Source organism: Erinaceus europaeus, chromosome 1 (assembly GCF_950295315.1).
Source record: "Erinaceus europaeus chromosome 1, mEriEur2.1, whole genome shotgun sequence".
In the NCBI taxonomy this organism is placed as follows: Eukaryota; Metazoa; Chordata; class Mammalia; order Eulipotyphla; family Erinaceidae; genus Erinaceus; species Erinaceus europaeus.
Genome location: NC_080162.1, coordinates 65,212,696 through 65,238,298, shown reverse-complemented (window position 1 = coordinate 65,238,298; position 25,603 = coordinate 65,212,696). Strand labels below are relative to the sequence as shown.

Here is a 25,603-nt window from a genome sequence, read left to right as displayed (position 1 = left end):
ATGGGCCCTAGATCACATCAAGTCGATGGGGTTTACAGTCAACAATATTTATACCCCATTCCCATATTAGGGAGCTATTCTCTTCCCTCATCCAGCTTTCTGGTCCTTTTTCCAGCCATGATATCATATACCCAGACAATAACTTGGATCCACCTGCATATCAGATTTCAGGCTCAGGGGAAAAAAAAAAGAAAAAAAAATAACTAGTATAGCTACAGGCCCTTTGGAATATAGCTAAAATATGCCTAGTAGCTATCGACAAAATGAAGTACCGCCCAACTTTTCATCTGCACAATTCCATCCTTTAAGTCCATGACTGGTTAACAATTTGTTTGGCTTTGTACGTTAACTCTCTTTTCAGTCACCAGGTTATAAATGCTAGCATGATGCCGACCAGATTTCCCTGGACAGACAACCCCACCAAGTTGTCCTGGAACTCTGCTTCCCCACTGGGGAAAGAGAGAGACAGGCTGGGAGTATGAATTGACCAGTCGTGCCCATGTTCAGCAAGGAAGCAATTACAGAAGCCAGACCTTCAGCTTTCTGCATCCCACAATGCCCTTGGGTCCATACTCCCAGAGAGTTAAAGAATAGGAAAGCTATCAGGGGATGGGATACGGAGTTCTGGTGGTGGAAATTGTGTGGAGTTGTACCCCTGTTATCCTATGGTTTAGTCAATGTTTCCTTTTTATAAATAAAAATTAAAAAAAAGAAAGAAATAAATAAAAAGGAAGAAACAAAGTAAAAAAAAAAAGGCCTCTAGTAATGGATTCATTGTACAGAAACTGAGCCCCAGTGATAATCCTGATGGCAATCAACAACAACAAAACAAAAAAAACTTATCATATTATCCTGGTTATATTTTTCCTTTTCAGCAAATCCACATAAACTTTGCCAAATGCAGGAACTATTGCATTTCCCCACTTAATAGTCTACAACTACGTATTCAGTAGAGAACTTAGTATGATTTAGACACACAACATTTGTCATTAATAAATCAGGTTTGTCAAATAAATCCAATTCTCTTTGCCTTTTAACTAGAATTCTGTAGGAAACTGACCCTGAAAGACTTAGATTTAAAAGAACATATGTACCTATTCTAAATACTCTGTACTTGGGACTTACGGGTGCAAATAAAGGAGGGATTCAATTTGCAATCTCACTTGAAAGGCAAACTTTGGGATCTGACTATATGAGAAGGTGAGGCCAATACCACCTTTGTGGAAGTTCTCAAACACTCAAGGGAAGGAAGCAGTAAATGTTACCTTTGGGATGCACATTGTGGGCTCCGACAAGCGAGGGTAGGTATATGAGTTGTACGAGTGTCCTTGAGGGTGGGTTTTAAATGCACTTGCTCCAAAGGGCATCATGGGTTCCTGAAGCCCAGAGCCTGACCTGGACCTTTGCCTCATAGTGGGCTGAGGACTTGTCTGATTTAGGTATGATGACTTTGGCCTCCTGTCATAGTCATCTAGGCTGGGTCCCCAATCACTTTCACTATAGGCCAGACTCTCCTTGGAGTACCCACTGGTCCCTGCAGTTCTAGAAGGCGTATATTGGAATGAGTAATCTAGAGGAGAGCTGCTTGAGGCTCTCTGGAAATCCCATTTGAGGTCACTGTATTCACCGGGTTTGCTCAGTGAGTCCAAGTGTGTGTGATAATCGACAGGGAATCTGGCAACGTCAGATTTCAAAGGCTTCGTCTCAGAGTAGTAGGCCTCCCCGTGTTTCATTTTCATTAAATGCCCATTTTGCTTGGTTGCATGACTGCCTTTATAATAAGGATCCAAATCATCTCCATAGAGATTCTTTTCTCGGTACTTTTCAGTTGTGTAGTCAGCGGTGGTATCAGACTCACTGGAGTACTGTGAGAAGGTGATGAAGCCATTTTCTTCCCGGTGGCCTTGACCATGACTGCAGGCTCCTTGGTCTGGGGTGGGAGGACTTTCTTTCCTTAGAGAGTTGGAGCGAGTCACTGAGATGTTGTCGAAATCTTCCAGGAGGCCATTGATGGAGCTTTCCTTACAGGGTTTGTTTCCTCTAACGATTGTCTGTGAATAATAAAGAAAATATGCTTAATGAAACCATCCCCAGGCTTTTAAATTAATGAAGGAATGCTACCCCCATTACAACCACAGAGGAAAACAGAGCCCAGGAATATTTCATTCAAAAGTTATGAAGAAAAAAAAAAAAAACTAAATAATTTTAGTGGTGAGGAAAGTCAAACATTATATAATGACCCCAGATAACAATTTTTTTCCTTGCCCGTTTCAGTAAAGAGATCAATTAAACACTGAAAGATCATTTAGAATACCATATATATTATGTCTGTCTTAATTTATCATTTTTTTTTTCCTCCTCCAGGGTTATTGCTGGGCTCGGTGCCTGCACCATGAAACGACCGCTCCTGGAGGCCATTTTTTCCCCCTTTTGTTGCCCTTGTTGTAGCTTCGTTGTGGTTATTATTATTGCCCTTGTTGACGCAATTCGTTGTTGGATAGGACAGAGAGAAATGGAGAGAGGAGGGGAAGACAGAGAAGGGGAGAGAAAGATAGACACCTGCAGACCTGCTTCACTGCCTGTGAAGCGACTCCCCTACAGGTGGGGAGCCGGGGGCTCGAACCGGAATCCTTACGCCGGTCCCTGCCCTTTGCGCCACATGCGCTTAACCCGCTGCGCCACCGCCCGACCCCCTTAATTTATCATTTTATGGAAAACCATTCTTTCCTATCCCTCTAGTAGGATAATAATCTCTAACACTCTTAAATTGATGGTTATCAGTTTAGCAGTCTATAACTGTTAGGTGATAAGAGGCACATTTATTATTTTTTACTTTCATTATTCAGATGATTTACCAAACTAGTATACATGTTCCTAGAAGGGGGAATACGTATTTTTAAATTCTTTTATGGCATAGAGAGGATAATTGAAATAATTAAATTTTATAGAAGAGGAAAGGACTATATAAATGGGAAAGATTATTTGCTTGATTGAATTTGTGACCAAATGTGATGCTATTGCTAAGTATATAACTGTAATGGTTGCTATGGCCACACTTCTGTGTATCCCTGAATTTTGGATGACTTGATAATGAGGTGGTTGTACCTGAAAAATTTCATGACAAATTGTCAGCCCAAATGTTCCTGTTAATGAACCTAAATAATACCAAAATACCAGGAACAGAAAGAAATTACTTACAAAGCCAGTCAACTGTACCTTCACAATGGTAAGGATTGCAGCAAAATATGATGGGGGTGGATAAAAGAACAAGAAACAAAATGATGCAACTTCAGACTTACAGAATTTTTAAGAGAAAAATACTACTGAGTAAGTAGCTAAGAGTGTAAAATCCCTTTAGTAAGTACAAAGAAGACTCCAAAGTAGAAGAAGAATAACAAAAACAAAATAAAAATCTGAGCCTTGTAGTGTGTGCACTCAACTGGGTGTGCTATTGCCTGGGCCCCAAAATAAACTTTTAATTTTGGAAAAGTTTAACAAGACCTGTTTCACCGCTTGTGAAGCAACACCCCTGCAGGTGGGGAGCCAGGGCTTGAACCAGGATCCTTATGCGGGTCCTTGTGCTTAGCGCCACTTGCGCTTAACCCGCTGCGCTACAGCCTGACTCCCATAAACTCCCCTCTTTTTATCCTTTCCATATTGTATCCTTTGGAAGTAAGTCACTGAGTGTAGCTCAACTCAAAGGATGAAGAATCAAAATTTATCTCCTTGGAAGGGAACCTTTACATTAAGTAATTGAAAGTCTATATAGCACACTTGCTTATTCTTGCAATTTATTTACTAAATCATTTACTTGCACCAGTATAGATGGAATCATGGATATTTGTTTTACATAGTGGTTACAATCCAATATTACATTACTTGCTATGTTGCTCAAATTGGTTACAGAGAGGATTTTTTTTTTCTTGTTGGCTGCTGTACTCTTTGACAAGTTCCCGTCCTTTTATTTTTCAAGCACTTCTTTACTTCCTGGTATAATAAGATAAATCAGTCTCATTCTTTATTTTCCTTCATCATGCTGTAACAAATGATTCTGGTTTGTTATATTGAATAATAATATTTGAAACTAATCTCTGGGTGTCAGGCCTGATTATTGCTACCTGAGTGCTACCTATCTTCCAATTCTTCTCAGTGAACAAAGAAATGTATGTATGTGTATGATCCACCTCTGTCCACATTAGGCTAAACATGAATTCATATTGATGTCTCTGAATTTAATTTATTATCATATGGTTTACTCATTTTCTCTTATTTTCAACCCCCTCTCAATTACTGCAAAACCTTCACCCCCCCCCATCTACATTCAATTACTTATTTAATCCAAATATATATTAATGAAGTTTCAGAATTATCAACTCATACCAGTATGGGAAACAACTTTGCCAATTAAAGTACATAGTTTATGTATAGTTGTTTTTACTTTAGTATTACCTTTTCCATTCAAAGCAGCATTATTAAAAGTTACTTAGGCTAATAATGTCTTTCCCCCATACTCTCGTCAATGATGCTGTTTAATATATATGTGATAGAGTCTTTTATGTCACAGTTCGTATTGTGTGCACTTAACCAGGTACGCCACTGCCTGGCCCCTTATGTCACAATTTGTATTCCATCTTGGGACCCTCTGATTTCCTTCTGGGCTTTAAAATGTATAAAACATATAGATTACCTTTTATTCTTTGTTCTGGAAACTCTACCTTGCAGTGGTCATAAAGGCTTACATACAAAATAAATTAAGAACACTTAAATACAACTCATCAGTAAAGAAAAGTTAAATATGACAACTGTACAGAAAATATATGAGAACAAAATAAAAATCATAAAATCTTCTGGAAGGGTAGAATTATAAGGTTACATCCAGGAGAGAAACCATAGATATTCATCACTTAACTGAATGACTGAGGTACAGATATGGTCAGAATGTCTTAAGATGTCACTATCTTTAGAATTATGAGAGCAATTTTGATTCTTTGCTCATATTAAGTCAGCATCATAACCACTTATCCTTCAGAATTTATATTAGGTAATTTAGCTCATTTTTAGTAAATAAATAAATGACTATGGAGGCTGAATAACTTTAGAACGACACTATTAGGACACAGGTATTTATAAGAAAAAAAATCCTTTCCTATGTGATTTCTTTGAGATTGGAATACTACTAATGACATTCCCTAAAACTGCTAGGTCCCCTATATCTCTCTATTTTCCCACTAATGCCTGCCCAGTTTCTTTATGAGTTGATTGAGTAGATTTTAAACTTAACTTATTCACATTGTTTTTAGGCAATATTTAGAAAAGGGAATTTAGATGTTCCAAAAAGGCTGTTATCTATTTACCCATACAAAAATACATATAGGTATCTGTAACAGATGTTCATTGCTACTTCTTACTCATACTATCTGTAACTACTGTTTGAATGACTAAGTGATGACATAATGAAGATCAGAATTGCATGCGTGCACACATGTATGTGTGTGTATATATTTTATGTTATATTTGTAGCTTTAAGAGTTATTAAATGTGTAACACTACATACAATATGAATTACACACATCACTAGCCATAATGTAGTTTTATGTAAGTATACCTGTAGAGGCATACACATATATAGTGATATATTGCTAAAATTATTTTGATGTTATGGTTGTCTGTTGGAAGATACATGGTTCAATAATCCCCACCTTATATGAAAATAAAATATTTCTTGAATTCAATCAAAATGAAGCTGTAAATGCACAGATTTCACCATTTTGGTATAATTGTTTCTATATTATATTGATATCATCCTGACCTTACTATGGTAATTTTATGGGTCTCAGACCTATTGGTGAATAAAGTATGAGCACCATGGAAGTGAAGGTGTGATTACAGATATCTGGAAAGAAGAAAAATTTATATGTAGTGTCGTATGCTTTACATTGGTTTGTTCTAGCCCTCCCCCCGCCAAGAGAATTGGATCAGTCCAATTAATTTCACGGGCCTGCTTGGCCCCGCCCCACGGAACCCCGAGAGAGGGTTCCTGAGTCCGAGAGTTCCTGAGTTCCGGAGTTCGAGAGTAAGGGAGAGAGGGTTCCTGAGTTCGAGAGTGCCAGAGTTCCTGTGTTCCTGAGTTCCGAGAGTTCCAGAGAGAGTTCGAGGGTTCCTGAGTTCGAGAGTAAGAGAGAGAGTGCTTGCGCCGCCGCAAAGAGACAGCAGAGTTCTGTTTGGTGATTACTTTGTCTTAGTTTGTGAATCGTTGTTCCTGAATAAAGAAATACAGCTTCCCTGCCCAGCCGTTGTCTCCGCGTCTCTGTTACCCGCCGTGAAGCTACCCGCCCAGCAAGAGCCTCCGAAATTTTAACAACAATGTAGCATCAAGACAAAACAAAATCTAAAGGAACTAAAGTATATTCTACCTAAGGGTGATTTTTTTTTCAGTTTCTTTTTGTCATTTGAAAATGTTTATGTATCACTTTGAGGTAAGTACAAAGGCTTTTCTCTCTTTCAGTGGAATCTGTCAAATCAGCACTAGAAAAGACATGCAAAATGTATATATGCTTATTAAGAATAAATTGTTAACCTACTCCCAAATTAAAAAAATAAGGATACAATAACCTTACTTAGGAAAGAAACCTTAAACTAAAGTGAGGCAATATTTGTTTTCATGATACTGGTTTCACTTTAAGAAAAGGGCAGTGCGGTAATAATAAAACCTAAGCATGCAGAATTTTACAACAGGGCTTAACCAAGTTTCAGAATGTCAGAACCACTATTTATTACTGCCAGTACGATATATATTAAAGCAACATTGTGCAGTTTTATAAAAATCAATAATATAATAACTGTGAGCGTATCAGTGAATGTCATGCCTTAGAATGGTCAGGCATTTAAAATCAATGCAACCCAATCTATATGAGTTTGACGCAACGGTTCTCATTGTCTTCCCATTGTGCATGAACCAGCTCAGCGTCTGCTCTGGTTCCTGGTGACAGCGGCCATATTTCATGGAGTTCCTTCCTGAGGCTGTTAGCTAATGATAAGCTATAATGGATCTGTCCCTAAGAACAGCTGTCTTCCCCTCGCTCCCAGGAAGAGATGAAAAAATGCCTCTGTTCTCAGACTGTATTAGCCTTGACAATAATGAAGTGTGTAATTAACAGCTTCACCCTAATAAGACCTCACATTTCTTTTTCAAAAACAATGTCTTTTATCCTCTACAAGGATGTATTTCATTTTACTTTTTCTGTATAAATATTTCTCAGGAAGCTAACAATACCCAGAACTCTCAGAAAGTACCCATTTTTAAAAACAATCTAAGTTCTTACTCTATAGAGAGCCATTTCATATATATTTATTTTATAAGAAACGTACCTTTAAACAACTGGGGCAATATATCATAATAAGCAAAAGAACTGATATACTTGGATTGGTTATAGGAAGAAATATTAATTTTTGGTTGTACTTTCTAAACTATAAAGACTTCAAATCTTCTATTTTACTTTAGTTTTCAATATATACCCTTTTTGGGCAACTACAGGAGATTTGTTGAGTAAGGAGTTGAAAATTACATGCTGGGAGTTGGGGTAGTGCAGTGGGTTAAGCACACGTGGCACAATGCACAAGGACTGGCATAAGGTTCCCAGTTCAAATCCCAGCTCCCCACCTGCAGGGGAGTCCCTTCATAGGTGTTGAAGCAGGTCTGCAGGTGTCTCTCTTTCTCTCCCCCTCTTTGTCTTCCCCTCCTCTCTCCATTTCTTTCTGTCCTATCTAATAATGACAACATCATCAACAACAACAATAATAACTACAACAACAATAAAAAAAACAAGGGCAACAAAAGGGAAAATAAATAAATATAAAATTTTTTTAAAAAGAACATTACATGCTATTGGAAAAATAAGATGTTTAGGAGTAGTCACTGCAGAAAGGAAGTAGTGATGCAGGTTTTTAGTCACTAAGGTCCTTGAAAATAAACTAAGGAAGGGCCAGGTGGTGGCATACCTGGTTAAGTGCTTACATTACAGTGAGCAAGGACCCAGGGTCAAGCCTCTGGTCCCCATCTGCAGGGGGAAAACTTCACAAGTGGTGAATCAGGGCTGCAGGTGTCTCTCTGTCTTTCTCCCTCTCTATCCCCCCCCTCTCAATTTCTGTCTCTATGCAATAATAAATAAATACAAATATTTAATAAAAAAGAAAAGGGGCAAGGAGGTGGCACACTCAGTTGAAAGCACACCATTACCATGCACAAAGACCTAGGTTCAAGCCTCTAGTCCCCACATGCAAGAGAGGCGGGAGCATCATAAGTGGTAGAGCAGCACATTTTTTTTCTTTAATTTTTTTTTCTATTTGAAAACACCTTTATTGCTTTCATTATTTCACAGAGTACAATTTACACTGTTTTTTTTTTCTTTCTGTTTTCCTAGTAATCAGTACCAGCTGAGAGGAGTAGGCATGATATAATTTTTAAATTTCAATAACATTACTGAGATAATAAAAAACCCTATTATGTGGGGTCAAATTTAAGAAGGTTATCGTCCTGATCTTTACAGCATGGGGTATGTGTTTCAGTAGAGGATGTGTGACAATCAAGGGGTGATCAAAGCAGCAACAAGGCAATGATTGTGGTTCTGTAATGATACCAGTGTCTACTGAGTACACCACTGCATTCAGCACTCAAATCCCCTTAAACTTATAAATAATATTTTATTTATTTTAAATCAATCAAGTGTCCCTAGATGACTTCACCAGAAACCCAAATATAATTACATAAACACACAGACTTACTAATTAAGAGCAGCATATCTTTAGGTGTCTTTCTCTCTCTAACTCCCCTGCCCCTCTCAATTTCTCTCAGTCCTATCAAACTAAATAAATAAATATTTAAAAGGAAAATGAACTATATAACTACATTAATCATATAAAACTCAAATAACCCAGTTCTTTTATTAAGATAATATTACATCTTGCACATTACAAGGAATTACATGTATATATCCAGGTTTGAGCCTGACCCTCACTGCATTGAAGGAAGTTTCAAGGCTCTCTTTCTCCCTCTCCCTCTCCTCTCCTTCCCCCTCTCCTTCTCCCTTTATCTCTCTCTCTCCATATATATATGTATGTATAACAAATTTTTTAAAAGAAAAGGTTTGGGGGTAGATAGCATAATGGTTATGCAAAGAGACTCTCTTGCCTGGGGCTCTGAAGTCCTAGGTTCAATCCCCTGCACCACAATAAGCCAGAGCTGTGCAGTGCTCTGGTATTTCTCTCTGTCTTTCTCTCTCTGCATCTCTCTCAAAAACAAAATAAATAAAATACTTAAAAAAGAAAGTTTTGTGAATTTTTTTGGAAATCAACATTTCTCCATTAAGTTTGAAAAATATTCCATCGTTGGCCATTCCATCTGCATTTTAAAGCGCAGTGAATTCATCACTGTTAGTGGAGTGCTATACATGGCAAATCACAAATTTATTGTTGACTTGGTAACAGTGTATAGTCTTGTTTCTTGCTGCTTGGAATATAAGACAGTTGGTCTGAAATCAGCTGAAGTCAGATGAACCAGAGATAATACTCAGAAATATATTATAGTTGTGTTTAAGTCAATTTGAGACCAAGAGGAATGTAGTTGGGAATATAATAATAACTTTCCGAGTATTATTGGTTCAGTGTCTGTTTTTCAATGAGGCTGAATCAAGTAGCTCTCTATCCATTGATCTACTCATTGAATCAAAAACATTTCTAGGTGCAGGGAGTATTCTGGAAAACACAAAAATTCACCATCTCTTTCTTAAGAAGTAGATACAGTATTTTAATGCTATTCCTTAAAATTTCCAGGTGCTATACCAACATCTTAACTTGGGTTCTTCAGTAGCAGAGCTGAGACAAAGGCTGTTATGTAAGCCATCTATTTTGGAATGTGAGGTTAAGGGATAGCAAGGAGAGTGAAGTGAGGAAGGGAGAAATCTTTTCAGGGTGTGCTATCAATTGGTTTTCTGTGACAGTTCTTCTGAGAATCTGTAAAGATTGTCTCAAAACTCTTCCTCAAATCACTTAAGGAAATAAAGAGGTCGTCACTGACATATTCCCATATCTTGTGTCACAATGGTTGAGGGGCTCCCTCCCACATATGTGTCTCACAAAATGGCTGTAAAGATGTCATGTCCAAAGCAGAGGAAAGTGGTACAAGTGAAGTAATCAGCAAATTGTCTCAATAATGGTGGAGTTAAAAAGATTAGACTAGAGGCTTGGTAGTACCTCACTCAGTGTATGAGGACCCAGGTTCAAACCCTGGTCTCCATCTCCTTGTGAAAGTGGTTAAGCTAACACCATGACAAGCTGATATAAAATATGTTCAAAGGTCAAACTAGCTTGCTTATCGTGGTGCAGGGATTGAACCTAGGACCTTGTATCCTCAGGCATGAGAGTCTGTTTGCATAATCATTACACTACCTACCCTGCCATAGGCCAAACTTTCTTAAGAAACGATGTTTAAAATTCAGAATTATGAGAACTGCAGAAAAACAAGTTGGCTGCTTTTTGCAATAATTAGCGTTTGCAGCAACTATAAAATTTGGTCACTGCAGCAAAAGAAACAGCTTGCTACATCTCACAGAAGCTCAATATTCTGACATTTGAAAACTTAATAGCTAACAACATATGCAGTCTACATGTCAATTGTCACCACCTGGTAGACACACATAATGAATAATTCTTGAAATAGTGTTACCACAGAATGCCAGACATAAAAATCATTTGCTTTCTCTCATAAACAATGTAAAAAACAATACATATTTGTTTTAAATTTGTTTAACAATTATTTACCTTTAAGTTTCTGAAACTTAAATTTCTATTTTTTAACCTGAAATTTTAAGCAATCTTAGAATAAAAAATGATTATTTTTAAAAGTTATTTATCATTATTTTTATTTACTTATTAGATACAGACAGATAGAAATTGAGAGGGGAAGAGGAGATAGAGGGAGAGACAGAGAGACACCTGCAGTTCTGCTTCACCACTCATGAAGCTCTCCCTCTGCAGGTGGGGACCAGGGGCTTGAACCCAGATCCTTGTGCACTGTAATGTGTGTGTTCAACCAGGTACGTCATCTCCTGGCCCCAGAATGATTCTTTAAGGCATAATAAATGTTAAGAAACTTGTTAATCTGGAAACAAAACCTCTAAGGGGTTGAATGGCATTTCAAAGTATAAATTGGTACTGTAATAATGCAGTTAATATTTCAGAAATGGGCAGATCTCAGATGTCATGAGAAAAAAATTCCAGGGGTGGGGGATGGCTCATTTAGTGGAATGCATACTTCACTGTGAGAACTGGGTTTAAGCCCCTGTCCATCAAATGGGAGCATTATACAATGGGAAGTTTCACAAGTAGTAGAGCCCCAAGGGTAAAACAAACAAACAAACAAACAAACAAAACCTGGCAGACAACCAAACATTCCTCTGGTAAAGAAAAAAAGGAGGGGGAAGAAAAGCCAGATTTCCAAAACTTGGAGAAATATGAACCTTCAAAGTAAGGTTAGTTACTAGTCATCAATTTTTTTTTCCCAGAGCACTGGCTCAGCTCTAGTTTATGGTGGTGCAGAGATTTTAAAAAAATATTTATTTATTATTTGATAGAGACAGAGAGAAAATTGAGAAGGTAGGGGGAAGAAAGAAATACTAAATAAATACTTGAGAGGAAAGGTAGAAAAACTTTTCTTCTGCCAAGGGTAATTTGGATAGTTATGTTTCTTGTGGGCTTCACAAAATTATCAACTTAAAAATTAGCATTGAATGTTGCTATGAAAAAAGTTCCGAAATTTATTGAATTTTGAGTCCCACTTGTGGTTGCTTTGGCAGTGCCAGACCAAATGATTCCACGGGTTTCATAAAACTCCAGGGACAGCTTTCTCCCCATTCCTGCTCTAGAGGATGGGTTTTCATAAGAAAAGAGCCCAAGGGAACTTTCTGAGTAGTGAAAATACTCTATATCTTGATCTTGATTACATGAGTGTATATACATGTAATTTTTAGTAATTCTACATTTATGGTTTGTGCCTTGCATTGTATGTTAATTATTCTTTTGTTGAAATCTGTTGGAGTGGCACCAAGCAAGTGCTTGCTTGTGTTTTCCAGTCAGTATATAGTATTTAGAGCAGCATTTACAAAGGTAGGATACCAGCTTTATGTCAGAATAGGTGTTTGGCAGGTAGTTACCATGGGTGGATAACTTCAGGGGAAGTACAGAGGACCAGCACATGAACAAGTTAAGCTGGAAGGTGACTGGTAAAGGAAAGGGTAAGATAGTGTTGAAGACTGAAGGTCTCAGGATGGAAGAACAGGACCTGTATGGCTGTGGGTGGGTGGCTGAGATAGAAAGGAGGCAAACCCCTTCAAAAACACAAAATGGGTGGGAATGGCGGGGGAGCAGGCAGTGGCACACCCAGTAGAGCACACATTTTCATGTTCAGGATGTTCAGGGACCCAGGTTTAAGCCTTATATTGGCACCTGCAGGGGAGAAGCTTCACAAGCAGTGAAGTAGTGTCTTTTTTTTTTTTTAATCACTCCCTATATTTCCTCTTTCCGTTTCCATCTCTCTATCTGTATCCAATAAGTGAATTCATTTTTTAAAAAATTAAGAAAGGGGGCCGGGTGGTGGTGCACCTGGTTGAGTGCACATGTTACAGTGTGCAAGGACCTGGGTTCGAGCTCCCGGCCCCCATCTGCAGGGGGAAAGCTTCACAAGTAGTGAAGCAGGGCTGCAGGTGTCTCTCTGTCCCTCTCCCTCTCTATCACCCCCTTCCCTCTTGATTTCTGGATGTCTATATCCAAATAAATATAATTAAAAAAATGAAAAACAGGAGAGTTTAAAAAAAATTAAGGAAGTCTACAACTGCATGAAGCCAATGTCAAGTAAATGATATCTGAACATTTTGAAGTCTCCTTTCATCTGTTCACTTTACCATTCCTATGCTCCCATAGGTGTTTTCCTTTATACTTTGCTTTAGTGAGCCTCAAAATTCTGTGATGCATTTTCAGTTAAGTTGTCTCCATTACAGATACTGATTTTTTAAAATGAATAACTCAAAACTGCCACACACAAAAACAGTGGTCCACAGAATAATTTTCTCTTTCTTCTGAACACTTTACAATGCATTGTTATCATTAGTCCAGCTTCTAATATTAAATGTAAACGACCAATCGAAACACAGATCTGAGATTGCTCTTCCACTACTGTCTAAGACTTGGGGTGGCAGGTACTTGGGATAATATTCATTGAGATTTCTGAGCCTTCTGGGTATATATGGTGACTCTGTCAGCTCCATCTACCTTCTGTTCCATAGCTTTGATGACACCCATGTCAACTATCTGTCACAAACAGCAAAGCAGACCAGAAGACAGCCAGAGACTATCAGTGCACATTAGCTTTCCGGGAAATATCAATTATAGCAGTTTCATCAGAGTGTAGACTTTGGGGCCATCTTCCAGCTTCTTCTCAGGCCAGATGCCTTCATGGCTTCTGTATCTTTCCAGCTTACTAACTTGCTTACCCAGGTAAATCTGAAAAATGTGGGGCTTTTTTCCCCTTTCTATTCAGTCAAGCACTAACTTCTCATCATTTCTTTAATATCTATTAGCTATGTACAGAATAAAATTATAGTTTCTCTTTTCTTCTGCAAAATGAGATTCACTTCCCCAAAGGATGTGTCTGTGTATCTATCCACATTTGTGCCTTCCTAGCCACCCATCTATCCATCCAAGATAAGATCTGTTCACACTTAAAAATATTTTTCCTATTTGAGTCTCAATGAAAGGCTTGAAAATCCACCATAAGGATTTCTGATAGTGCTTAAGAAAAGTTAAGTCAGTGAGAGGTTTTTCTTCATCCATTGATTTCTACCACGGTGAGTCTTGGCTGCACATTGGAATTACCCGGGGAAGCTTATGAACATTCTTGAATCTAAGGCTTCTTTCCAGACCAATAACATAGCTGGTAATGGATCCAGTCATCAGTGATTTTGAAAGCTTCCAGGTGAGCCCAATGTGCAGCCAAGTGTGGGAACCATACTACTAGTGAGCCTTTTTCCCCTTGCTATTTAAAATGTGGTCCTAAAACCAACAGCATTCATACCACCAGGTAGTCAATTAGCAGTAAAGAATTTTAACCCTGACCCAGAAGCACTGAAGTAGGATTTTAACAAAGCCTGCTGTTGATTTATATATACACTTGTGTCTGAACCGTGCTAGTGGGTCATTTGCCTCAGGCTGATTTTCAAATGATTTCAGTAAAAAAGAGATCCTGTAACTCAATTTCCTCTTTGAGAAATACATACACATATGCATACACATACTTAAGGTATGTAATTTGGATATTTAGATGTCTAGAGAAAGTTTATCAAAGATTAAATATTCCCTAGACCAGAAGTGTCATTTATTTTATAAATAAAGAAAGAGGCATTCACTACATAATGACTGATTCATAACACAAAGGTTGGCTCTGGGGCATTATGATACCATTATGATATTTTGTCACTTCATGCCAGAGCATATTTGTCCTATTATATCTGTATTCAAACACCCCAGAGAGCATACATGGTGTCTTTGTCAGCTCTGTCTACCTTCTTTTCTACTGCTTTGATGACACACATGTTAATTGTCTGAGCTTTTTAGGAAACATCAATTATAGCAGTTTCACCAGATTTTAGACTTTGGGACCATCTTCTAGTTTCTCAGGCCAGGTGCCTTTATGGCTTCTGTATCTTTCTAGCTGGGATGTAGGAATCTGAGAAGAGTTTACTGGGTAACTTTGCTTACTCACTCAAGGATATTAATAGTGCAAAGCCATGCACCAACACACAGATATAACCTGCTTGTCCCCACTTAAGCTGGACTACAGTTACCAGGACAACTTTAAAGTGAAGGTGATTTTACAATCCCCATTTCCCTCGGCTATATAACAAAGAAAAAATTGGGAACCAATATATTAGTTAAATCATAAATACAATAAGATTGTATTTATTTATGGGTTCAAACTCCCAGATCCCCACTTGCAGGGGGTTCGCTTAACAGGTGGTGAAGCAGGCCTACAGGTGTCTTTCTCTCCCCCTCTGTCTTCCCCTCCTCTCTCCATTTCTCTCTGTCCTATCCAACAATGATGACATCAATAACAACAACAATAATAACTATAACAACAATAAAACAACAAGGGCAACAAAAGGGGGAAAAGCAAATTAAAAAAAGAAAGACTGTATATACATATATTTAGTTAGTTACAAAAGACTATTTATCTCAATATCTTTTTCTATTGGTAAAAATTTTGTTCTTATTTCAATTGAATTCCCAGAAGTCATGAAAAATTCAAGTTCATAGTTTAACTACTGATTATATTCATGTGTGAAATTTTTATTTCTATTGACTTCTTTTTGTATTTCACATTTGCACTGACTTCCTCTCTTCTGAGTCCTCAATCTTATTGTATTTATAATTTAACTAATATACTCATTGTATATTAATGACAACCACTTTTGAAGACAAAGCAAGTTAAAACACAATCTTTTCAATTACTAGTTCCAGCATTTAGAATTATTTAAATAACCTGCAATGCATAAATGTCTTAATTCTGTATCTGACCTAGGGCATAGGGTCAAAATCGTTGATAGGGTCTTCTAAAGGTTGTGGTGATACAACAAAATAACTCAACGGATTTTATCAGAGAAGAGGTAGAATTTCCTATCTGAAGGTTGGTGATTGTGTATAGACAGAAGGAAGGGGTGGGGAGCAGAGAAGGACTCAAGCTGCCAATTGCTTCAAACCCATGTGGTGGACTTACAGGGTCCACAAGGAACTACTCAAAGCTCAGGTAGCCTAAATAATTCAAACCCATGTGGTGGACTTACAGGGTCCACAAGGAACTACTCAAAGCTCAGGTAGCCTAAATAAAGAAACTCATAGCTTCTCTTCAGAGCTGTAGAAGCTACAAGTTCCAGAGTAAACCCCAGGGAACCATTCAGAGGAACCAGAGAACTAAACATATTACACTTGTGACACAAGAAAAGTCTATCAAACTCTAAAGTGCAATAGCAGAAAAATTTCCCAATTTGGGATGTGGTAAGGGTGTAGATACACAGGTAGAGGAGAGAACTTCCTAGTTGCTAAACTCAATTGAAAGTCTAGGACAAAAAAAAAACACAAGCTTCCAAGGAAAATAAGAAAGTTATTTATAAAGGCAGAATAGTCAGGCTATAGTTTATATCTGTTGTAAAATGACCTGTATACCTCTGAAAGACAGAAGCCAGGTGGCTTTTCTCATATGTGCAATATATAAAAACTAAAACACATATGCTTTTTAAAAAGAAAAGCTAAGATTTTGTGAAAGTTATGGTGATTATTCATGAGGGGGAGAGAGAGTGTCAGGGAAGGGAAAGGGGATGGCACAGAACTGTGATGGTAGATGTGGTAGGGGACTATGTCCCTGCAAACTTATGATCGTGTAAACCATTTCTAAATCATTAATACAAATATAAAAGAGAAAAAAAAACAGCTTATGCACAGAATAAAAGTCTAATAAAAATTTGCCAACGTCTTTAACACACTAGAGGCAGGCTATAGAGAATTGATGGCATAAGGAGCTTTTGAATATCTTTATGCCTAGATTGCAACCAAGAGCAAATACTTAAGACTCTCGGAAATGAAGATGAGACATTGATAGTCTGAAACCTTTCCCAAATGATTTGAATGAGTAAACAAAGTTGAAAACCAGTATCTCAAAGGAATGCGTCTTAAGCTCTATGTGCATACAAAAGCCCTGTGCAACTCGTTTACATGTTTAGCAGGTCTGACACAGAGAACAATATTCTGAATTGCTAACAAGAACTAAACTTAAGCTGATGTTGCAGTTCTTCAGACCTGTATTTAAAATGGTAAGGTCCCAAAGAACATACCAAACTCTTCTAATGGCTTAGCTGGGGCATTGCATATTGCAAAGGAAATGAAATGACCATAACACTCTAGAGGGAGTACAAGATTGTAGAATCAGCATTTGGGTTCTACTCCAAGTTAAACCATTGTCAACTCTGATACCTTTGTTCAGTCTCTCTCTCTCTTTCTCTCTCTCTTTCTTTCCTTTTTTCTTTCTTCCTTCTGTTCTTTTTTAAGTTGTTTTGTTGATTTAATAATGATAGACAAGACTGTAGAATAAGAGTGGTACAATTCCACACAATTCCCGCCACCAGAGTTCCACATCCCACCTCCTCCATTGGAAGCTTTCCTATTCTTTATCCCTCTGGCAGCATGGAGCCAGAATCATTATGGGGTGTAGAAGGTGGAAGGTCTGGCTTCTGTAATTGCTTCTCCACTGGATATGGGTATTGGAAGGTTGATCCATACTCCCAGCCTGTTTCTATCTTTCCCTAGTAGGGCAGGACTCTGGAGAGGTGGGGTTCCAAGGTACATCAGTGAAGCTGTCTGCCCAGGGAAGTCAGGTCTGCCCAGGCATCATGGTAGCATCTGCAACTTGGTGGGTAAAAGCATTAAGATATAAAGCAGAACAGATTGTTTAATAATCAGGAACCTAAAGGTAAGAATAGAGCAGATGATATTTGGGGTCTCCATTTTGGAAAAAGCTGGTAGGTCTTGTTCAGCCTTTCTTAGTTTATCTTGCTGGATCTATATGTTCCATCTGTGCAGACAAGATCTGCCTGGCTTCAGTCTAAGTCCTAAAGTTAGTTCTAAACAACTAACTTTAGGATTTGGAAGGTGGAAATTGGATCTAAACATTCTAAATCTAAACTCAGTATCTAAATGATTACCTGTCTCAGTAAGTTATAGATTCTCCTTTGTACCTCACAGGACTCAACTTAATTCAGGGGTCTATGCATGCCAAATGCTTTTACATCTCACAGCACCAGAAAGTCCCCTAGTATCAACTGCTAAGAGTCCCCTATTCTCCAACTGCTACAAAGAGTTACAACTACAAGTGCTAAACCTACAAGGTAGTTATCATGATTATCATGAAATATAACCTGACATATTTGTTGTCCAGGAGAGAAAATTATGCACCCTAGTTAGAGTTTGTGTATACTTCTTTATACGTTAAAAATCCTAGATTAAGCACTGACCTACTGATGTAAACAACTTGAGTGCTGTATACTTAATACTCTGCTAACAATGTCAAATTGTAGTTGGCTGATGAAAAAAAAATGGTCTCAATTCATTTCTCCTTCTGTTTCCAAGTTTTCTGCATTATGACTCTAAACTCAGAAGATTCTAAAGTTCTTCTCAACAGGAGAGGGGTCTTTTTCTCTTTTAGTTGACCTTGGATTTGGTCACTTGACTTGCTCTGGCCAAAAGAATGCAGTGAAGAGTAATGTGCCTATGCCTATTTGAACCTTTATCTCTGGAAGTTGTCAAGTTTTGGATCCTTCCCAGCTCCCATGTGAACAAGTCTGGGGAACCTCAGAAATGAGAGATTCATGGAACAGAGACAAGTCATCCCAGATGTGGCCATCATAGACCAGCTCACTAAGCATCTGATCAGACACACATGAGCGAGCCCAGATGAGACTAGAAAAACTGCCAGCTGAGCATAGCCCAGCCTGCCAACTTGCAGGTTTGTGAGCAACAACGAATGTTTATTTTTTAAGCTCTTTATTTTTAATTATTTTGAATAAAGTGCCAGAGAATGAACCCAGGGCCTTATGTATGTAATATAGCTGAAATGACTCCCTGGCATATATATATATATTTTTTTTAAAAAAAAAACACAACTTTTTTTTATTATCTTTATTTACCTATTGGATAAAGCCAGACAGAAATTGAGAGGAAGGGGGAGAGCGAGAGGGAGAGAGACAGAGAGATACCTGCAGCCCTGTTTCACCACTTGTGAAGCTTCCCCCCTGCAGGTGGGGACCAGGAGCTTAAACCTAGGTCCTTGTGTACTGTAATGTGTGCACTTAACCAGGTGCACCACCGTCCGCCCTCCCCGCAGCATGTATATTCTCCATATATTTGGGGGGGGGGAGAAAAAAGATATCACCCCACTATCCAGGTAGTTCTTTTGGTACTGTGCACAGTGCTCCCATATGTTGCCAAGGATTGAACTCAAGGCCCCATATGCTTTTACATGCTGAGCCACTTCTTAGTTTCCTAAGAAGTGTTTTAATCTCTTTGTTAAAAAATTGTGATTGGGGGCTGAGAGCTCACTGCAGAAGGTGCCTGCCTAGCCATGCAGACACACCACATGGGAATACTTGGGCACTAGGAGAGTCTCTGATGCTATGACATGTAAAAGCATTCAGCATGCAAAGGCCCCTGAATTAAGTTGAGTTCTGATATGTACAAAGGAGCACCTATAACTTACTGAGACACGTAGTCATTTAGATACTGCATTTAGATTTAAATGTTTAGATCTATTAGCTGCCTTCCAAATCCTAAAGCTGTTCCCACCATGTATTGTTTTATTTACTGAAGAATTAACTCCTCTATAAATTAGAATTTATGATGTATTGTAAAACTTGCTAGTAAAAAGATCCTAGCCCTAAAGGGGGTGCCTCATTGTGCATTGCTCTGCTTATGCGGTGCATGTTCAGTGGGGTCCCCTCTAGGCCTTTCTTAGAACACATAACTTGTGTCTCTTTGGATGAATCTTTGGAGCCCTGCATCATTGACCTTGTGGACAATGAGTCATAAAATTTATCACTTTTCTTTTTCCTTCAGCGTTACTGCTGGGGCTTAGCACAACGAATCTACTGCTCCTGATGGCCTTTTTTTTTTTTTTTTTCCATTGTTGTTGTTATTACTGTTGTTGTTGGATAGGACAGGGAGAAAATGAGACAGGAAGGGAAGACTGAGAGAGGGAGAGAAAGACACCTGTAGACCTGCTTCACTTGCGAAGTGATCCCCCTGCAGATGGGGAGCTGGGAGCTGGAACCGGGATCCTTGCGTTGGTCCTTGTGCTTTGCACATAGTGTGTTTACCTGATGCACTACCACCTGGCCACACACATTTAGTATTTTTGTCCTGCTTTATATCTTACCACCTTTCAGCCACCAAGTTTCAGATGCTACTATGATTCCACCCTGACTTCCCTGGATAGACAACCTCACCAATGTGTCCTGGAATCTTACCTCTCCATAGCCCTGCCCCCCCCCAGAGAAGGCTGGGGGTATGGATTGACCTGCCAACATCTAAATATAGTGGAGAAGTAATTACAAAAGTCAGAACTCCCACCTTCTGCACCACAAAAAGAATTTTGGTCCATACTCTCTGAGGGGGAGAAATGTTAGGGGAAGATGACTAGAGTGCTCTGAACTCCAACTCCATCAAGACCCAGAGAGATAAGAAGAAAAAAGGAAGGACATTCAGAAGTAGCAAGAGGTATAGGTGTGACTTAGAAAGGAAGAGAAGACAGGGATGTAGAAAAAATGGGCAAATATATGTAAATATAGGTAGATAATTATAGAAATAATAGTCAACCCATATCTGTGACCTTGGGATAACTACGGCAGTTTCTAATAGAGGAAATGGGGACACAGGACTCTGGTAGTGGGAATGGTGTGGAATTATACCCCATTTACCTCATAATTTTGTAACTAAATATTAAATCACTAAAAATTTTTAAAAATCCCATTTTATTCATATTTAAGTGTATAATTCAGGGGCGTTAACTGCATTTATATCATCACAACTAGGCACTCCCAGAGTTTCTTTGTCATTTCAAATAAGAACACTCATATATTCATTAAACTATAATTTCCTCTCATCTCCCCCAGCCCCTAAAAATCTCTAGTTTAATAATAGAAAGTTTTACCAAAACAGATCTCCTATCTCTAAGAACCTGCCTATTCTGTCCTTTCTATTTTTGAATCATATACTATCTGTCCATCTGCATTTGGCTCATCTCACTTATTTACATGTTGTCAAGGTTTATTCATGTGTCACAGAACAGAATTTCTTCCCTTTTTAAAGGTGAAAGACTTCTTTTTTCTATATCAATGCATCTCTTTTTTTTCCCTTTTTGTCAATCCAGTGTCTTGCACATGCACAGTTTTACTGCTCTAGGCCAGTTTTTTTCATTAAGATAGATAGAAACGAGAGAGAGTAGGAGAAAGGGAGGGAGGGAGGGAGGGAGAGAAAGAAAGAGAGAGAGAGAGAGAGACCAGAGCTTCCTCTAGTGACAAAGCACCTCCATGTAGTAATGTTGGAGTTCAAACACATTCACGCAAGGTACATGTCTAGTTCAGTGAAATATCTCTCTAGCTTAAAAGTATCACATTTACTTATTTATTCACTTATTTATTGGGTGGAGACAGAGATAAATTGAGAGGTAAAGGAGAGATAAAGAGAAGGAGAAACACCTGAACACCTGCAGCACTACTTTACCATTCCATTTTTGAATTTTCCCCATCTGCAGATGGGAACTAGGGAGCTTGAACCTAGTAACATGTGTATTCTATTAGGTACACCATTACCCTTGCCTCACATTTTGTTGCCACAATTACTTGTTAGTAGATTACTTTTTGGCTATTGCGAATAATTCTGCTGTTAACATCAGAATACAACTATCTGAATCTTTTCAGCGTTTTTTTTTTTTTTTTTTTTTTCATATATATTGGTATGTGGAATTGCTGGGCTATTTGGGAAATCTCTGTTTAACTTCTGAGGAATACCAAACTCGTAGGCACCACTTCAGACTTTCCCATAAGCAACTCAAAACACAATTTCTCCATATTTTGAAATAGTTACTTTTCATTAACATTTTTTGACAAGCTGGGGCCTCACACATGTATAGTTTCTCTGCTCTTAAACTGATTTTCCATTCATATGGAAAGACAGAGTGAGAAGGAGCTGCCTCTTGTGTTATATGGTACCTTCTTTTTAAAAATTTGTTTTGTTATATTTATTTATTTATCATATAGAGACAGCCAGAAATCAAGAGGGAAGGGGGTGATAGAGAGGATGAGAGACAGAGACACTGCTTCATCACTCTCAAAGATTTCTCTCTGCAGGTGGGAACCATGGACTTGAACCCATGTCCTCATGCATTGTAACATGTGCCCTCAACCAGGTGCACCACTGCTTGGCCCCTGTTATGGCATTTCCTATGTGGTACTGGACTCAGACTTGGGCGGGGCTCATAGCAAGGCAGTCACCCTATCTGTGAGCTATTCATCTAGTCCTCTCATTAAAATAATTAAAAGTTTTATTTTTAGTTAAAGGACTAGTGGTCCATAGTTGTTAGCATATGAGTATAGTTTCTCATTATTTAAACTGATTTTAAGTGAAACCTCATTTTGGTTTTATTTTGCATTTTCTGTCACTAGTGATGTTGAGTACTATCTCATGTATTTCTTGGATACTTGCAAACAACTTTTTGAGAGTCTTTAATCAATTACTTTAAAAAATTTATTTATTTTTTAATGAGAAAGATAGGAGAGAGAAAGAACCACACATTACTCTGGTACATGAGCTTCTGGGGATCGTACTCAGGACCTTGTGCTTGAGAGTCCAATGCTTTATCCACTGCTCCACCTCCCAGACCACATAATCAATTACTTTGTCTGTTCATTCTTTCTTTATTAAAGTATTTAATTATCTAATAATGAGAGACAGAGAAAGAACCAGAGCATCCCTTTAGCACATGCTATAGCAGAGTCCAGCTTTACTCACTGTGCCACCTCTTGGGCTGCTCAACTTTTTCATTCCTTTACTTTCTGAGAAAGTAAGGAAGAGATACTACAGCCTCGCTCTCTGATCTGTGTGGCTTGCCCCAGTGTTGTAGTGCTTCCACATGGTGCTAGCATTCAAACCCATAGCCTTGCATATCATAAGACACACTCTCTACTGGGTGAACTATCTCCCACATCTTTTTTCCCATTTTAGAATTGCATTGTGTTTGTTGTCGAGTATTAAGTGCTTCTTATATATTCTAGGTAGAAATACCATATCAGATATTTTATATACAAATATTTTTTTCTTAAGTAAGAAAGTGAAGGACAACTATGGGTGATTTCACTCATATGTGGATTAGAGAGAACTAAAACACATGAACTTTAAAACTGAAAAAAAAATAGAGTCAATCTATCTCTATAACCTTGGGTTATAGATTAAGGGGGGTGGGAGTGGTGTAGAATTAATTATATCCTAATTGCCATTGAGGGGAAGTAGGGGTGGTATAGAATTAATTATACTTTTATCTTTTATAATCTTGTAAGTCACTATTAAATTGTACACACACACACACACACACACACACACACACACACACACAAGTATTTTCATCCATTCTGTGGCTTAAGGTCTCTTTTGGTCATGTCATTTAATATACAGCATTTTATATTTTGATGGAATCTAATTTACGGGTTTTCTTTTGCCGGGCTTTTGTGGCTGTCATAGTTTAAAATATTACCTGTTTTAAAAGATATATTTTTATGTTCATGACAAAGCAGGTGCCTTTCCAGATGAACTATCTCCTGGTCCCAACATCCCTGTACACTTTACAAATGACTTTTTAATGCTTTCCAGTGGAGTATTTTACTAATCCATTGACTTCGAACCTGCCCATATATCTTTCTTAGATTACTGCAATGTTTGTGAATGAACTTGGGCAAAGGTATGTTGTTGGATAGTATGCCAGCTCCCCCTGGCTTCTGCTTAACCATATGCCTATATAGGGATAGATTTAATCCCATTCAAAGCTTTGGTCTATTTACATAAATCACTTTTACATTTACAGAAAGCACCACACTCCCTCCAGGGCATTGGTGGTTTAGTGGTAGAATTCTCACCTGCTCCACCCCCTCTCCTTGTCACACCCTGATCTTCCACCAGTCACTTTTCGCTCCACCCTCTCTATATCACATCCTGTTTCCACCCTACTTGGAGAGTATAAAAACAGCTGCTCTTCTGATTAAAGACACTTGGAAATTGCTTTCCAGCTCTGAGAGTTCCAGAGTGTATCTCCTGCGAAGTTAGTGCAGCACGAGTTCCTGATCCCTCTCCCACGCAGCAGCCTAGATCGGCTCCAGTTGAGTTCTCTCCAACCCAGAGAGCACTAGCTTGGGAAGAAGTACCCTCAGGCTATCCCGGCATCTGGCGCCTGAAGAGGGACACATAAGCAGCAGATTTACAAGAAGACATCCTAGATAAGTACACACCTTTTGGGTATCTGCAATATTGTGTTAAGGCGCTGTGATTTTTTTTCTTTCTTATTGTTTTCCTGAGATCTCTCCACCATGGAAAATCTTTTCCAAATTCTGCATTCTTTTTCCAGTATACAATTTTTATATATCTGGGACATTTTTCTTGGGGCTGCACCTTATATCCTGTTGATCATCATAGCAGCTTTTAAGGGATATATAGGGCAACCTCTCAAAAGGCTTAAGGACCTAGAGGCTGAGGTCCAAGAGATAAAGGAAGTGATCATAAAACTTAACCAGCACCTTAAAAACAAGAAGAAGCAAAGGCCTGTAGTGATCCTGACCCACTCTAATTCCTCTGCATCTTGCCCTGAGGCCCCTATTTTGGCATCTTCCCCTGAGGTCCCTATTTTGGCAGACACGTGTCCGAATTCCCCTTTGGACTCCACAGCCACTTCTTCGGCCACCCCCATTTTGGCAGACACATGTCCGGAACCTCCTGCTGCCTCCATGGCTGCTTCTTCACCCACCCCCGTTTTGACAGACACATGTCCGAATTCTCCTGTAGCCTCCAAAACCACTTCTTCGGCCGCTTGTCCAGAAGCTTCCACTTCGGTGACTCCTCCTACCACTACACACTTATCAGAGCAAGTCCACACATTTCCTGTCAATGTTGCCCCCAATAGACAAAAACCTCAGGCCTGGTATCCATATTCTGCCACAGACCTGAAGGAACTATGCCAGGCTATCAAGGATGACGGTATTCATGCTCCATGGACCAGGTCCATTTTACAAGGCCTGCTTCAGAACCTTAATAATCCCCAAGATTGGAGGGATGTAACTTGCGCTACGCTCCCAGGCCCCCTCTTCCTGCAATGGTAGGCATTCTTTTGCAATGAATGTTTACAACAATCGTGGAAAAATATTCAAAATCAGCCAGAGGGGAATTTTGATGCATTGTTTGGAACAGGCCAATTAGAAACAGGGATTCAACAGGTGGAAGCCAAGTTTCCACCGGGGTATTTTGATCAGGTACGCCTGTGTGCGTTAAAAGCATGGGAGCGATTAACACCACCTTTGGGAGCGGCCTCAGCCCTCATTCTCTCCCTGCAACAAGAACCTGATGAATTCCTCGCTAAATTCATTGCCAGGGTCCAGTCGAGTTTGGAAAGGAAGATTTATAATCCTGACGCTCGTTTTCTCCTCCTGCGATCCATAGTCTAGGATGGAATGCTTCCGCATTTTCGACAGGCCTGTATCACTCTTAAAAACGAACATCCAAATACTTGGATTATAGCTACACAGGATCTCAGAGATCAAGCTCTTTTCAAGGACCTATGTTACAGGCCTATGCAGCTACCTTACATAAGCAAAAAGGGGCTTGCTTTCAGTGTGGTCGCCAAGGGCATTGGCATAACCAATGTCCAGAAAATAGACCGTGACCCCACCTCCAGTCAGGGCAACCCCACCTCCAGACA

At 38.8% G+C, this 25,603-nt stretch overlaps 1 protein-coding gene across 3 annotated transcripts in view; it reads right to left on the bottom strand.

Moving 5' to 3' along the window:
• Window positions 1-25,603, bottom strand: part of PAK5 (p21 (RAC1) activated kinase 5) — a 352,864-nt gene that overhangs the window by 48,173 nt on the left and 279,088 nt on the right. For all 3 annotated transcript variants that reach the window (XM_060186557.1, XM_060186556.1, XM_060186558.1), the window contains one exon: window positions 1,266-2,051. In XM_060186557.1, coding sequence (XP_060042540.1) covers window positions 1,266-2,051 — 786 coding nt within the window. The remainder of the gene's footprint in view (window positions 1-1,265; window positions 2,052-25,603) is intronic.